Source organism: Ips typographus, linkage group LG1 (genome assembly GCF_016097725.1).
Source record: "Ips typographus isolate SLU linkage group LG1, UJ_Ityp_2.0, whole genome shotgun sequence".
Classification (NCBI taxonomy): domain Eukaryota; kingdom Metazoa; phylum Arthropoda; class Insecta; order Coleoptera; family Curculionidae; genus Ips; species Ips typographus.
In genome coordinates, this window is record NC_138422.1 from 19,063,384 (window position 1) to 19,080,530 (window position 17,147).

General features: G+C 30.5%; 1 protein-coding gene across 5 annotated transcripts in view; it reads right to left on the minus strand.

Moving 5' to 3' along the window:
• Positions 1–15,528, minus strand: part of CycE (cyclin E) — a 34,484-nt gene extending 18,956 nt beyond the window's left edge. Inside the window, exons 1-3 of one of the 5 annotated variants that reach the window (XM_081972918.1) lie at positions 15,380–15,528; positions 3,802–4,082; positions 953–1,185 (exon numbers count right to left, since the gene is read on the minus strand). In XM_081972918.1, coding sequence (XP_081829044.1) covers positions 953–1,185; positions 3,802–4,082; positions 15,380–15,393 — 528 coding nt within the window. In that variant the 5' untranslated portion in view covers positions 15,394–15,528. Of the gene's footprint in view, positions 1–952; positions 1,186–3,801; positions 4,083–4,239; positions 4,462–4,509; positions 4,647–14,824; positions 15,096–15,292 lie in introns of those variants that run through there. The other 4 variants (XM_081972902.1, XM_081972926.1, XM_081972931.1 and 1 more) reach the window with 4 other exon arrangements.
• Between the last annotated feature and the right edge of the window lie 1,619 nt (positions 15,529–17,147).

Genomic DNA, 17,147 nt, shown 5'->3' on the forward strand with positions numbered 1-17,147 from the left:
AAATGCACTGCATGTTACCTCCTTAACACAATTAATTATTTTTTACAGGGTGTGTTTTGCTCAGTGTGATCTTACATTATCGACAAATCCTGTAAACAAGTTTTGTATGATATACAACAATACTTTCCTGGAAAAACTCACTTTGCAGTGCACCAAAGTGGTACAAACAAAATATTCTATTTAGGACATCAAGAAAAAATGTGTGTATAACAAAGTTTAAAAATCAAGCCACCACAGCTTGTCACATTACAAAAACTCATCCTGTACAAAATTCCAAGAAGAATTAATAACCAATTTTTAAGATATTGCAGGTGTTTCATATTTGTTGTTACACACTGAATAAATATGGCTGTTATTTTTGCTTTTACACACTTTACTGTATATCTCATTAACTAAGTTAAGAAAGTAAGCATCGTCAGATGCAGATAAAGTACTTGAACAAAAAAGATTGATTAATTTGTTGTGTCTTAAGTATTCTTTGATCTAAATTTATACCCACTAATTACGTAATTATTATAATACATAGTAACTTTTCTATGTAAAAAACATAACGAATATCTTAAAAACCATTTTTCTGTTGCAGTTGCTTAATATAAACCTGAACTAATAATGAAGCTGAAGTAATGCACTCATTCATATCGACATCAAAACAACACAAAGACGTAAACTCATTGGTTTTACAGATTACGTTGACCTATAAAACAGCTGGCGCCGATTTTAATTTGTAATTCAACAATATTTAGTGACATTATTGAATTCACTTGAATTGCAAACTTTGCGTAACCGCTATAGTTATTTAGTATATCTCGAGGAAGATAAGACGGGATAACTTGAGTTCTCACGTTCCAATGTTTACATAAACATTAAAAGCACGATACAGGACATTTAAAAATTAAAAGTCCTTGACGGTTTGAGCACTTTAAACGCTTTTACTACGGGAATTGAAACTTACCATGTACATCCAAACTTCCTTGCTGTCCGCCCAATTCATTAATGGAATAGGAACACGACGAGTTTTTCGCGGAGAACCAAAATCCTGGTGTTTGGCGCTGTTTTTCCTTTTGCTAGTCCTACTTCTTGTACCGCGTCCTTCCTTTACAGAATGTGGTGTTTTGTGGTCTTTTTCCGTGGTACAAACTTTAGAGGTTGATGGTCCCGCTTCTGTTTCACTTGTGTCTTTTTTAACTGTACAAAAACAAGAATCGAATTAGTTCTAACCGGGAGTTGCACTAATCGTAAAGCGCATCAAGCAATTAACAACCTAAAGTAAAGTTGTTACAGTGAAGAGCGGCCAGTAATAAAGAAAATGAATATTTAAATATGATAATTATCTAGTGCAGTTTTTATCGTCTGCCGGTGAAGAAAAACCAGCCAGGCGAGTCACTCATTCCGGGTTTTGATTATTAAAAATATGAATGACGGCATTAGTCTGTATTAACAGCTTGCCTAAAGTTCAAAAATATGGCCCAAATAAGCGTCATAAGGACATAAATTCAAAAACACTTTGTTACTAAAGTAGACAGGATGAGCAAACTAAGACATGTAGTCCGCTGTATTTAGGAAACTAAAAATGTTACAAGTGTGAAACAAACAATTATTTCAATAAATATTCAATCAATCAAGTAGTGAATATAGCCACATAGAATGCATCTAAAATATTGTTATGTACGACTCGACTTAGTGATTACAGGACCTGTTTTCAACGCGGAAATGATTACTTCGAGTTCATCGTTACCAGGGCTAAAAAACCGGGAAGCTAGTACCTGCTTTACCGCTCAGCTGAACGGGAAGTAAAATACAGAATAACTGGAAATGTTTTAAAATATTTTCAATTTAATAGATAATTGGGATGATTTACACGACGTCATACAAAAAAGTGTAAACATCATAGACAGTAACAGTTCAGATTAGACCAAACTTTGTCGCTAATTCAGTAAAGCATCCTTAATTTTCTTGATACTTAATATACTATGTGTTGTTTCTCAACTACATGAAATCGGTGGCAATAACGGATTTTTGGCCAAAACCTAAGCTGTTTTCAGATTCTGCCACTTTATCCAGATATTTTTTGTTCTGACCAGTTTCTCTCTAAAAGTTGTCGTTTACGATTATCTGTTGAACAGTTGATGTTTGGTTTCTGGAGTTAAATCATCAATGTTTTGAAATAAAACTCTACAGTAAAGCCAACGTTTTGCAATAGGTTTTTCATATCAGGGTAAGCTGTTGTTTTTGATTTTGTGTGCTCGTTTTTTTTGTTATACTGGGACACATTTGGGGTTGTTACTTTTTCTGTTCTGTTACTTCTCATTCAAACGCGTCCAATTTGGCCCACCCTGTACATACAGTAGACGTCCCCTTTTAATAGTAATATACAGGGAGTTTGATGTTTTAATACGCAAACTTAAACAGGGTATTCTACGTCTTAAAGTTTTATTTTATTTTTTTTTAGATTTACCCCCTTAGATTTAACTTTTTTTTTTCTTAAAAATTTAAAATCCTTATTGAATTTAGAAACTTTTTTCATATCGGTAATCAGAAAAAAGAAAATTTCAGAAAAAAGTCTCAACTTCATACTGCACATTGGTAGAGAAATTGCGTGACTTTTCCTGATAAATTTCTAATTTTCTTGAAAACTGTGACAGGTACAGAAAAAAATTAAAGAGACCAAAAAGTTTCTAAATTGAACAAAATTTTTTTATATAAGGAAATTTTTGGCGCACCAGAAAAGAGAAGTTTGGAAAGAAAAAAGAGAACCCAAACCCCAAAAAATAACAACTTATCAAAAAATTGCTCCACCCAATGATATTGTGAGCATGATAAGATACATACAGTGCGTTTTTTTTAACGCGCAACATAGGATTTTACGTGTTAAATTTTTAAGCCCATGTTAGACCATTTTATTTTGGAACTGCAAGTCTATAACTTGACGGGTGTGTCTTTAGTACCCTGAAGCTTAAGTAAGTCTACCAATTTGGTCTAAAAAGTGATTAAAAACTGGAAAAAAATCATTTTTTTTCGAAAAGATTTTATCGTTCCATACTCCCTGTATGCATTGTTGTTCCTTGTTGTTTTTATACTGGCAGGTCAGGTAGCAGGTAAAGTGACATATTTTGACTGCATCACGACCCGACATCTTTTGAACGTGAAAAGGGCATTTTATGATTGTTTGGAATACTGTTTGGCTTCAAACGGAGGTCACTTTGAACCATTCACTTATAAAAATACTTCTTTTGTTCTTAACTTTCTTGATATAAAGTTAATGATCACCCTGTTTTAACTTTCTACGCCAAATTTTACCTGCTACCTGCCGTGCCAGTATCAAAAAATCAAAAACAACAAAGAACAACAATGCATACAGGGAGTATGAAACGATAAAACCTTTTCGAAAAAAGATGATTTTTTGCAAGCTTTTTAACACTTTTTAGGCCGAATTGGTAAACTTACTTAAGCTTCAGGGTAAGAAACAGCCACCCGTCAAGTTTTATACTTGTAGTTCCAAAATAACATGGTCTAACATGGGCTTAAAAATTTAACACGTGAAATCCTATGTTGCGCGTTAAAAAAAACGCACTGTATAGTCCAAATTTGAGCTAAATCCCTTGAGCTAGTCCCTCTATCTATCTATCTATCTATTTTCTGCTCAAAACAAGCTCAACAAATTTTTTAATGGCTCAAGTTTGTTTATATGCACTTTTTGAACTATTTTTGCACGTTAAGCTATTGTAGCAAGCTACAATAAGCAAGTCTAATCTAGAACACATTGTATACAACAAACTACAAAAAATAAATAAATTTGCTTACCATTGCAGCTTTCTGATTCACTTTCCCGTCTCTTTTCGCTACTTTCCTGAAGGGTTTTATCCCGAGCCATAGCATTTTCTCTAACGTTTTGGCCATACTTAAAACCCCACACCGAGAGTTTTGGATGTACCCTAAGCAGTTCAGGGAATGAAAGTTTCGTACTTTCACTGTAAGTTTCCTCTTCAAATTGGTTTAGTAAGTCATTGCTTTCACTGTCACTCAAATTGTTTGATTCCAGGCGTTGTGATGATTTCAAAGATGATTCTGAACTCATTTTCAATCTGAAACAAAATTATATCCTCATTTTAAATTGGACTAAGCCTGTTAGCACCCAGTATAAAAACATTTAAAATATCTAAATAAAAATAATGGTGCGGCTATCAACTGGTAACCCACTTTTGCAGGTTTAAAAAACATGTAACAATAATATTTTACTACCTTTGCATAAACAAGATCATACGGCCAATCAAGTGGGGCATGCTAGTAAAGTTATGAACAGTCTACATGTAAATAATTGTTTTATATTCAAGGAACTGGTTGTTAAAGGTATTAACGAGTTTACTATTTTATGTGAGGTGAGAATTCTTACTCATTTGCACTTTCTTAAAAAAGCCTTAAATAAAGACCAACACAGTACGTTTTAAATTAACTCCCGTCTCATAGACCATAAAAAATAATAAGCAGTTTACTTGTTTTCTTTCAACTAACCTTAATACAGTGCCGTAATGAGATGCCAAGCAAAGCAAATTGCAATGACGTGGTCTATAGAACTTTAAAATTTAAAGTGCCTACTATTAAAAGGAACAACAAAAACAGAATGACGTCGATTTTACAGGTGGTTTGGGTTTTAGAAAAGTCGCTGCTACTAAAGGAATCCGGAATTTTGACATGTTTTTTACAAAACTGTTTTATATTTAGAACTTCGTTTTGATAAAAATATATTGTGTACGTCCTTTAAAATTGTATATTAATAGTCTTTAACAAAACATGCAGTGCGGTATTTTATACCAGGATTTACTACGATTTTAGAAGTTAGATGTTTATATTATGTCTTGGTTTGGTACAAATCTGTTCACTTTTTAACCAAAACAATATAAAGTTTAAATAACTAAAGCTTCTGAACAATAACATATCTGGAAATGGATATTAAACGATATATAAATTAGTAAAAGCCCCAGTATTTGACATTTGGAATCTTTATAAGTTTTTAATAATGTTTGATTAAGCTACTCTTAGTTCTTCTATCTATACCTAAATAAGTCACTAATTATTATACAAGGTGGTTAGGGTTGTAAATTGATTATCTTCAGGTGCCATACCAAAATCTTCCATGTATATTCGTTTAGTTTATTTGATGTTTGAATCTGAAACCGTTCCCGATCTGATTGTGCTTCTTTTACTGTTGAGAAGTTGTAAGTACATAACTAATAACTATCAAACGTCAGATAAAAGCAGTTTTACTGGCTTTTCGTTTTTAGGTTAATCTTCAGGATAGTGTTTCCAAAAAATGAGTTCGACTAATTTAGTGAAGGCTGCCAAAACAATTCTTTCATTTTTTCATCATTCTTCATTATTTAATTTTCAACCTTGGTGTGTAAAAAAGAGTGAAGTATTTTCTGTTGAAGAACTTGCTAAATCTGAAAACCCAACGTATATTTCAAATTTCTGGTGTGGAAGCACGGACTGACAAATATCTAGTACGTAATCAAAGGACGTCTCAATAATGGTGTAGGCAAACATTAGGTAGAAACTCATTGTGGTTGCAGAAACCCAAAAATATAGAGGATTATTTTAGGGAAGCTGAATGCCGTAAATCCCAAAATGTTCAAGTGTGTCTTAACTATGACCACTGTATGGTATCTTATTTTGTATTTGCATGTATCTTTGGGTAAATCTATTGAAAAGATTGCCAACAAGAACAACAGAAAAAAACTTTCTAGAATTTTTTTTTATTATCTTAAACAACTTTTTTTTGAGCAATAATAAATTGATTGAATTGAATTACCAGATTTTTACCAGAAATCACTTTTAATCTGTTTCTTGTGAACGTCTATCCTATCATATCCTGCAGACGTCTTGTATATGCTCACTTATTACTAAGGCGACAAACAACATTATGCATATTAGTAGTTTTCTGAACTTCATACTCAACTTTCGAACAACCTACAATGTCTTAAATACGAATTTATAGGCTTTATTGAGATTTAACCTGAATATATGAAACCTGAAATTTTCTTACAAAGCTGTCCATTTGAACCAGCATTTTTCAAAGCAAGTCTCAGAAAAGTCAGTGAGTATTCTAAAAAATGTTAAAACCAAGAAATTACATCTAAATGTTGAGTAGTTTACATAAGAATTAAAAATCCACTTATGTTGCTAAAGCTAATTTGTAAATTGGCTCTAAAATTTGAAATATCTATTCAGACATTCAATGATATTCGTGTAAAGATTCAATTTCAAAATTTCAAAATGTTTTTCGTCCAAAGACAGAAAAAAATCCATTTTTTCCGTGATGGAAGGCAACTTTAACAGCAATTATTCATTATAATGGAAGAAAGATTTCCATGAATGTTATAAATAAGTGTTTTTTCTGTTATTTGTTTGTGAAACAGCAGAAACACGTGTCGTCGGGTTATCATCCTTCTTCTCTTCTCTTACACCTTATTATGTTACAAATTACAGATATTTTCAAACAGTTGCCGCTTCTACTAGTTAATTTGATGTTTGAAGCCAAGCCAGAAAGAAAGTTTGGCCAAATTGGGTTATGATGAAATTAAGGAATTACAGATATAATTTTCATTACAAATCTGGGATAAACCTGTTCCACGACAGTACCACCAGCAAATAATATTGCCTGTCATATCTTATTGTCAGTTTTATAAAAGATTGAAATTTATATAAAAATATGAATAGTAGTCATAAAATATTATTAATAACATCTGTGAAAGTAAAGCAAAAAATTTTGTTTTCACTAAGTTTTGAATAAAAAAAAATCGATTACCCTATACTACACTAAAGTAATATTTTAAAAATATTTTGAAGTAGTTTATATCAAGTTAAGTATTATAAATAAAATTGATCATAAAAAACGACAAAAATAGGGGAGACAAAAGTTACAGCAGCTTTATTTAAATAAAAACCATCGAAGAACAACAAAAGTTTTATATTAATAATTAATTGCCTATTATTAATTACTTGTTGACAAAGATGCAACTTTTGAATGTCTGTGGAAGATTGGTATAAACTTCAATAATTTTTTTTATCATCAATTGTTTATTTGAAAACAAATATTTTCAATAGGGTTTTGATATGGAGATTGTGCAGGAAACTTAAAAACTCCCACAGTATTTTCTACAAAGCACTGTTGTACAATTTGTGAAAAATGTGATTATTGTTGGAAAATAGTATACAGAGACCTTTCCCATTTCTGTATAAAGAGGCATATAATTTTGCATACAACTCCGTTTCTTCCCGAAGTTAATGATTTCGTAGCTGGCAGACTACTAAATTGCATTTCTTCTCCCACTCTTCTATGGAACTCTTAACCAACTGTAATTTATGAATATTCACCTTCAATCAACACTACGGTTTTCTTTAGACTTCATTGTTTTGGTAAATCTTCTAAATGTTCTCTTTTATTGTATTTTAATTAAACACTGTTCTGGGGTAACATAAACTGTCTGGGAATATCCGCTTATTTATCATCTTTCATGAAAGCATTTAAGTACAACTTTTTGCAGTAAGCAGTAATAATTATTTCATTTTCTTCACACAACATTGGGCTCTCCACCAAAGCTTATCATTCATAAATTTAGTTGTAAACTGTCTTATTCCAAAAATGTAGACAATTTCCCAGACTTTCCAGTAATTAGCAAAAAATCGAACCAAAAAAAACAAAAATAATGGTAACTACATTTAATTCTGGAAATACATCAAAAGAAAGTTCTATTACTTTTGGAAGCCGCTCAATTTGCAAACAATCTAAATGATTGGCGGCGGTAAAAGGTTTATTATAAACGAAACAGTTGTGGAAAAATTACCTATGAGACTGTAGAAAACGTATCTTGAAAATTAGTTTATAGATATACTTCATTAGAGAATTTTAAAAAAATACTATAATTCAAACTGTGTTGTATGTAATGTTGTTATACATACAATACTCGAATTAAAATTAGGCTTCAACATCATTTTAACAAGTTTTTAAGATTGTTTGATGTTTTGTTAGTTCAAATACAAACATTCCTTTTTCTTGAATAAAAAATCGTAAAAAAATCATGCGCAAAGTTGCTAGCTAAGCACAAAACACGTACTTTACGCTCGACTTTACGCCTCTACTCTTAAGTTCAATAATAAATAAAATATTTCTTTGTCAAATCCATTCATACTAAAAACTAATATTGAATAACTATCAAAATTTAAATAGTAAACTTGCACTTAAGTAACTGTAGTGAAAACTATTTTTAAATACCCATTACAGTGTCATTCAACTAAAACCTGACCTTCCCTTGATCTTGAGAACAGGTATTCCAAAAAAAAATTAAAAAGCTTTATTTACTTTATCTTGTCAAGAGCAAAATTATCTAAAACTTTCGTATTTGTCTAGAACTTAATTATATTTTTTCCGACTGTATTTATTATTTAATATAGGATCAGGTAAAATCTGAGAAGTGGTCAGGCTTTAAACGAATGACAGTAGGTATAGATTATGTAAGACAATTCATTTAGAAAAAAAAACCGTTAATTGATGATAAAGTAGATGGTTCACAGTTCAAAACTTGGTTCATAAAAAAAGAGGAAATTAAAACTAGTGTTAATACCAATAATTATATTATTGTAATACCATTATGTTATTTTTTTAAAGAGCTGTTTTCTTCAAATATTCTTTTATGGTAATTTACAATTCATTTTAAAACCATAAATATACCTAAACAATCAAGAAACTAAAATTACTCTATTATAATTTGATAAGATAATTTAATCTTATAAATTTTATTAGTAATCTTGAGCTACTTAGCCCATTTATGGCGTTAGATACATGATGTTAAAATCCATTGATAAACACAAGACCATTTTAGACACTAACTTGTTTTGAAACTTGTGTTACATATGCTGTAAACCAATGACTTAAAGTTTGCTGAAAATAGCTTAGCAATAAAGTAGCAACAGATATTTTTATATTATTTAAGAGTTCCTTATGTGTAAATATTGATTTTCTAAAGTACTTAAGCTTTATTCAGACTGCAAAAACTAGTTTCAATATTACACACGGATATGCGTCAATTTTTATGTATAAAGTACTGTTTCAGACAATTTTTGACAAAACATAAAACAGTCAGGTCCTAAATGTGTGTATGTATTGGAATTTATCTAGTTCTGTTAATCAAAATTTTAAGGTAAATGGATCATCAGATCACCTACAAACACAGACATAAATTGATATAAAAAAAGCAAAAAATCGCTCGCCAAAACATCCTGTATGTTTAATCTCCTTAAATAAATGACTCAACGTCTTAACTGAGTCATTACTTATCTACCCATGATACATGATACATCCAGAAAATAATTTCAACCCACTGCAGATTTCCATCTAAGCTTTGCTAAGTAAAAAACCAATCAAATATCAGCAGCGCTAAATTATGATAATTTGATACACAATTTTTAATTATACTATTCCTAATGCTGTCTAGTCGTAATTTTCATTATACTTCATACATTATATTCAATATTTAACAGCAATATATGAAAAAATACTGTACCTGAGTGGTAGAAAGTAGAAACTAACAAAAATTTACAAAAATGGATAAACATTTCCTGAAAAATTCATTTAAGTTCCATGTTTTCACACTACCTACCTCTTTACCATTCAAAATTCCCAGCGGTATCTTAGTAATTTGATTGCAATTTGCATACTAAAATTAAAAAGCTTTAAATATTCTTTTAATGGGTTTAAAAGGAAATTGATTAATCAGACATTTTCCTAACAAACCTCAAAGGCTTTCTTATATGGCAAAAATTAGAATCTTAATTAAAATAAGTAAAGGTTCAGTATATGACAGATTGTATATTACTTTCAAATCGTATTGTTATGTCAACACATTTTACTTTTATTTTTGCCATAGATAAGGGTAGTTCAAAACATTTAAGTAATTATTATTATGTGCATAATGCACATTTATACAATCAACTTTTCAAATTCAAATTTAAAACTGTATTGGTATAATTTTAAGTTCATCAGCAACCCTTAAACAACTACTTATTCATAAATTAAGGGTAGTCGAAAGTTTCTGAATAAGTAGTAAATCCTACAAATAATGCAAGACTGTACAATTACAACTGTTTAGTAGTGTTAATACCACATGCATTTTCAATTCTACTTTAATTCTTTCCATTTTTAATATGATACTTATTAAGCCATATCATCATGAGGTTGAAAATCCTATCCTGGCTACAGATTGAAGCATACATTTCTAAAGAACTTATTTTGCAGGAACTAAACTTGTTTTAATTGTTTAATTTATCATAAGATGAATAATTTCGTTCCAAATTAAGTGTTTCCATGAAAATTAAAAGGCAACCACAATGAGTTGTTAAATAGGTACCTCTAAAGCACAATTGTAGAAAAAATAACCATTAAAACTTCCTAGTAAGGGTACTGCCAGTATAGAATAAATTTATTCCAAAGATAGTTTCTATAGAAATGTTGAAATCAGATGGTGCTATTGATCAATTCTGTCATTTCTAAAGAAATTATCTTGAGAACAAATTTATACACAGGTGCTTGTACTGGTTCTAAACTAGATAATTTTTTTAAATAAATTGCATAATCACAACCATATTACTGATCAGTGACTTTGTATTTACTTCTAGACACAGAAAATGGAGAATATCTCTTAAATCAGTGTCTGGAAGGATCTGAGAACCCTTAGCATCAATTGAAGATAAATTATAATAAATCAGCAAAAACTACCACCAAAAAAGATGATTATTATTGAAAATCAAGTTTGAAAATGTGTTGGTATCCTTGCAAATGTTTTATAAAAATTAATTCCTTCGTAAATTTCTAAATTAAGCTTATTAATAGGAAAGAAAAGAAAACTTCAAAACACTTACATGATACCCTCAATGATAGCAAAACTAAATAATTTGAAAAAGTATGCAGTGATGAGGTAATGATTAAAAGATCAAACAAACAGCTGTTTGTATGATCTTTTAATGAGTAAACCAGTTTTTAATAAGTACCAGTGTAACCAAAGTTACTTATTTCTATTAAAATGCAAGTATTTGCATTAAGGGCAAAGAGGCAATAGTAAATAACAATATCAAATTTATGATAAACATTTTTTCTTTTTCTTTCATTTACTTTCAACATATTTTATTTTTATACTGATTGTACTTATTTCAGCAAAAATAAGATTGTGATTCCCGAACTAAAGACTGAAGTAAAAATTCCTACAGAAATACTCTGCAACAAACAATGAAATCTATTTTAATAATTTTTTTAATTATTATAAAATGAATAATGCATTTGTTCCAAAATCAAAACACTAAGCTTTTCATACTACTTACAGGATATCTTCTCAAAATACATAATTTGTACTTTGCAGTCTCTTCAGCCCAATTTCATAAAACTGATACATTACAATTTCCATGGCTAAATTGATCTAAATTTCATGCATAAACTGGAATGTACTGTACTGTAATACTTTATAGTTTAAAATGTATTAAGGATAATATTTTACCAGTGACATTTACCAATCAAGAATGTCTTTCAAGTAGCTACCCCGAGAACTTTTAGCAGCAACTGAAGAACACCACCAAATATACAAAAATTATTATTCTGTTATACAATCAACTTATTGGAAATCAAGATTGGAAAATAAATGTATTCATATATTAAAAGAAAACCCTTTACGAACCATCACTGAATCTGTCCTTATTACCTAATAGGAAAAAGCTATTTGAAGAAAATTTGATACCTATTACAGATTAGAAATTGAAACAAAAAATGAAAAATTATGTGATAAGTTGCTAAATAACTGTATTGTTTTAAATCCGCAACTAAAAATATAAATAATATTTAATTATTTTGACTAGATGTTTGATACTAAAGTTTTATCAATTTTAAAAATACACCTAACTTTCTTTGAATCAAAACCGTTGCATTTTTGCAATTCCTGCTAGTTTTACTCAAACACAAAATTAACTTATTGATAAATCCCTCCAGTGCAATATATTCATAAAAAAACTGAAAGATTTTAAAGAAAATAAATAAAATAAAAATACATGTAATATTTTTGCCTGCAAGTGTAGATTAAGTAACAATTTTTCTAAATTGAATATGACAATTTTCCTCCTAATTGGGGGTTGAAATCTCCTTAAATAGGTATCTCCTCTCTCTTGACCTCTCTTCATCAAATACACACACACTTTTTACTCTAATTATACGACAATTGTCATACTATCAATCAATCACACTTAATTAGTACAAAAATTTATGAATTACAATTTTTCAAGCATTTTAAAGAGAATACATTTCTACGAAAAAATTGTTTTGCCCTGCAATTTCACTGTTCACAACAATTTGTACTTACTACTTTGTACTAAAATTAAAAACCATGCCTTAACATGTGTTGAAAAAGAAATTTTACCAGTGATGATAACATATTTTATTATCAAGGAATTTTGGCATTAAATTTAGACATTTAATTTATTGTTGGTTTCACTTTAAAAACTTTAAAAAATAAACACAAACAACAAAATTAGAGTGTGTGTTGTTACATTAGGGTGCAGCAAAAACCACTACTGGCAATAAAAATATAATCTCTAATGCAATTAACTTAAAAACTAAATTTAAAAATGTAGTTGTATCTTTTTATATATCTGTAATGTTAATTTCTTGATTAATTTATACCTAAGTAAAATAAGGGTAGTTTGACCACTAAAGTTAAGATTTAAGTTTGTTTACCATTTATGGTATTTATGTAATAATATTATTAAGAATTAAACTTGAAAATGCATTGCTATTCTTTTAAATTGAAACCAACTGCCCTTATATATGCTTCATTCATTTTAAATAATCAAGGGGTAGCTAAAACTGCTAAAAGTACTTAGGTATTTATAAAATACAAAAGGGGGTGAGGAACACAACAAAAATCCTCCATTTATAAAATACATCATACAAAAAAGTGAAACATTATCACAAATAGATTAAAATCAAAGCAGTAATTTGCTAAAGTATCATGAAAAAACTATAGGATTCAGTAAACCTGTGATTTAAAATTTAATAGAACTTGCTTATTTAAATGTAAATGTTTAGATGGAAGGTAAAGTAGAGCAACAGTAAATAACAAGTCAAAATCTCTTTAATAGTATAGCTGAATACATAAAAGCATTTTTTAAAGTAAAATTTTGTGCCAACCTAATTTCAACTAAAGACCTATAAATTTGAGATAACATGAATACCTAATGTATTTATTTTAAATTCCAAACTTTATACATACACTCTAACTCTTTCCAAACCAATTGGGTAATGAGTAACAGCCATGATTTGCTACCCCTTCGAATTCACATTTACCTACTTATTGAGAATACCTCTTGAAGTTTTGGACTTTTGGACTCAGTTTTAAAGCCCTTAACATCAAGTGAGTGCAATATACATAAGTTAATAACAAACTATCGAAATAATTAAAAAACAAACATAAATTTGATACAGACATATTATTGGAGAATAAATTAAAAATGCATTGGAATCCCTGTAAAATAAAACAAACCCTTTGCATGGACAACCCGAAACTACCCCCTTTTGTATGACTGAGAATATAAGTTAAAAACATTTATAAAGATATATTATAAAACCAATAAGTTGTTAAATCTCTATTAAAAACCTATAGATATGAATGAGTTTTAAAATTTAAAAGGACTAGATTATTTCAATGTAAATATTGACATTGTGAATAAAGTAACAACAGTAAATAGCTCAAGTCTCTTTAAAAACTGTATACCACACTTTTGAACTAAACCTTCTGTTACTTTCGGGATTTTATTTTCGATTATGCTCTGGGTTGTTGAAAGTCACCCCTTAATTAGGGGCTCGATTAGGGGTTAAATAAATCTAAAAATGTATAACCTAAGTATTAAACCAGAATTTTAAAACTATTACTAATTAAACATCAGTTGAATAAGTGTTAAAGTGTTATAACCAATCAGTGCATCAACCCTTTCAAAACTACTTACAGGGTAACTACCCTTATTAGACACCCCTTTCGAACACACCAACTAGTGGAAAACTTACAACTTAACTATGTAAGTATCAAAAAACATTCTGATTTGATCTTTTAAAAACCTTTAATACACCTAGAGCTAGATCAAATTTCTAAAATAAACTGCTTACCTCAGCAATGTTATTGACCTCAATCTGAACTTTAAAATTTAAAAGGACACTTTAAACATTTTAAAGATTATTTACATTGTTATCCCCCTTTAGGGCTTTATCCTAGGAAGTTAACTTGTTACTCAAAGTAATCCAAATGTTTGTATGACTAGTGAAAGGGGTGAGAGCATGATTTGCACTTCATTTTCAAATGGAATATTTTGAAATTTAATGTAAAATTAAAATATTTAGGGCAGGTAGTGTGTTTCTATGACAAAAATTGACTTACTTAGGGTTTAAGTTGTTTGAAACTTCAGTGGGAAGTGCAGATCAGGTGGCAGATAAGCCCTACAAAAAGCACATTTTTCTAATTAATATAATTAGTGGGAGTAAATCCAACTTACGGCTCGATAGTGGATACTATTCTTCAATAGTTTAGGAACAACACCCACCGAAAAAAATTATGAAAACAGTTAGGTTTAAGGGCATTAAGGGTAAAAGAAACTGAATACCACACCTCACTAAGCATGCACATAACCCCCAAATTAAAAGCTCCTATTTCGAGTAAATTACCCCTCCAAACGCGAAAATAACTAGTCTATAGTGACGATCGATATTTTTACCCCCCAAAATCGAAAGTTTCAAGGTACTTACCTCGAAAAGCAACCCCCAATAAATCTTCAAGTGCGACCACACTGCTTTTTGGTTAGATACGAATTGTGCTGACAATATGGACAAAAGCACTTTACTTTTTGGGATCAAATCAACTTTAAACACTTGGCTGTACTTCCAAATAAAGTTGGAAGATCAGAGATGAAATTGTACTACGTGGAGCTTGTGATTAACCGACTGAAAATGCCTGGGCACCCTCTTATTATCCCGCCAAGTTAAGGAAAATGGTTAAATTTTACGCGGGCTAAACTAAAGTCGCTGTGCGCAGCCAACTTCACACAGGATACGTTTTAAGGTTTTTTAAAGGTTTGAAAGGGTCTGGAAGGGTTTTTTAGAGTATTCGTTTCATTTACCTAAAGAGTTTAGCCGGTATAACTGTTAATTTGTTAAAAATTCCAAGTAAAAGCATTGTTTTTAAGGAGATTTACAGAAGTACGTCTGGCTGCCTACCTTCTGGAACCCACCAAAGTCGGATTACAACAAACATTAGACGCTAAAAACACAGGGAAATCCTTAATAGTTTTCCGGTTTTTATACCTGAAATTGTACATCCAGGCTTTGTCACCACTTTTACACCAATAAACCCGCTTGGTTCATTTAATTTTCCACTTTAAACAGCAAAATCCCGACACAATATTTGTAAGCCAAATCACCTGTTCATACAGCTGACAGTCAAAACAGTTACGAAGTTAGCAACGTTAACATCTGACATTGTGACATTTGATTTCCTCGGAACTTCGTGCGGGTTATTCGGGTTCGTCCGTCGTTTGTCGATCGAGCGGGAATCTCTTGTGACGTAATGTGTGATATCAGCAGGGGACATTTAAACCGCATTCCGGAATGTTTTTGCTTAGCTGGCATACTTGAGTTTATTTTTAGAACGGAGCGCCTGTGAGAAAGAATTTGACGATAAGGCCTTTTAGGCCTCCTATCGTACCTATACAAGCGTAGTCTTGCATATTTTGCTATTTTTACTTGCGTATCATTTCGTGTTTATTATTTTTGCATATCAACACCTGTTTTGATAAGGTGGTTGTCCCTGCCAGTGTTGTCAGTTTTAATTATTTGAACATATGAGCAGAGAGACTGACCCCCATTTGTACCGTCGTACTTTAAGCCTATAGCTTAAATTAAGTTTGGTTCAGACTGTGACAAATACAGATGAAAAAAGTCATAGTCTGGACTACACTTATCTTAAGCTAGGCAAGTACCACTAAATTGTTGAGGTTTGAATGCCACAGATCAGGTGCAAAATAACACAGTATAAACTAAGCTTATCTAAACAGTTAAACTCAAATTAGCTAATGTTGGGGAAACAGACAGAGGATAATTAACGTGAGGCACTATAAAAGTGACAATATTTTTTGAACCCAATACAAGAGGCACATTTTGCAAAAATGTATGAGTCCAGGTTAGAAAAATATTGATCTGTGATCTATTTCAAATTGAGGCCAAAAGTCTATCCAAATAAGTTCAACACAGTTTCTTCATCACATTATCAAGAAAAAATAAATAACAATGAAAACTGAACATCAAACAAGATGTTTGTATCTAACTTTTTCTATGTAACTTTCTTTACTTTTACAACTCTACCAGTGTACTCAACTAAATAAAACCAAAAATAAACAAAATACAGGAGGCGAACTCCGTAACGATGTATAGGAAATAGAAAAACGCATAGAAATAGATAAGAAAGAAAATTTCTTTCTACTAACTGTTGGTACTCTCTAAGCTATTTTCTATCACATTCGACTGACACTCTGGAGAACTGTTAGAAATACTTTAAGCGGTATTTAATAATAGTTGGTCATTCAAATACTTTTACCAAGTATTTTGACAAGCTCTGATTATATGCCATTGAAAAATTCTGTACTCAATATACCAATAGAAAACGACAACTTTTGATACTTTTTGTTCTATCGGACTAGCCAGCAAAGCATGATTCATCCTGATTTGTTGTATTGAAATATTACTAACAATTGTTTAGTTTAGTTAGTACAACAAAATGCCTATACACGCTCTTTACTACAACGTACCCACATTATATTGCATAGGAATTTTCTATTCACCATCTGTCAAGAACATGTGTAGTAGTCTGGCTACAGTGTATCCAAGATAAGGAAGGCCACTATGGAAATCTTGAAAATAATAATAATTGCCTTAATAAAATTACATTTAAAAAAAGTCAAAACGTTTTATGATTTTTGAGGTATTTTGAAAAAAGTTAATTTTTTGTGACGTTGTTAATATTGGACCTAGACCAAAACTAATCACACTTCTCCACAGCAACTTTTAAAGCTCTTTA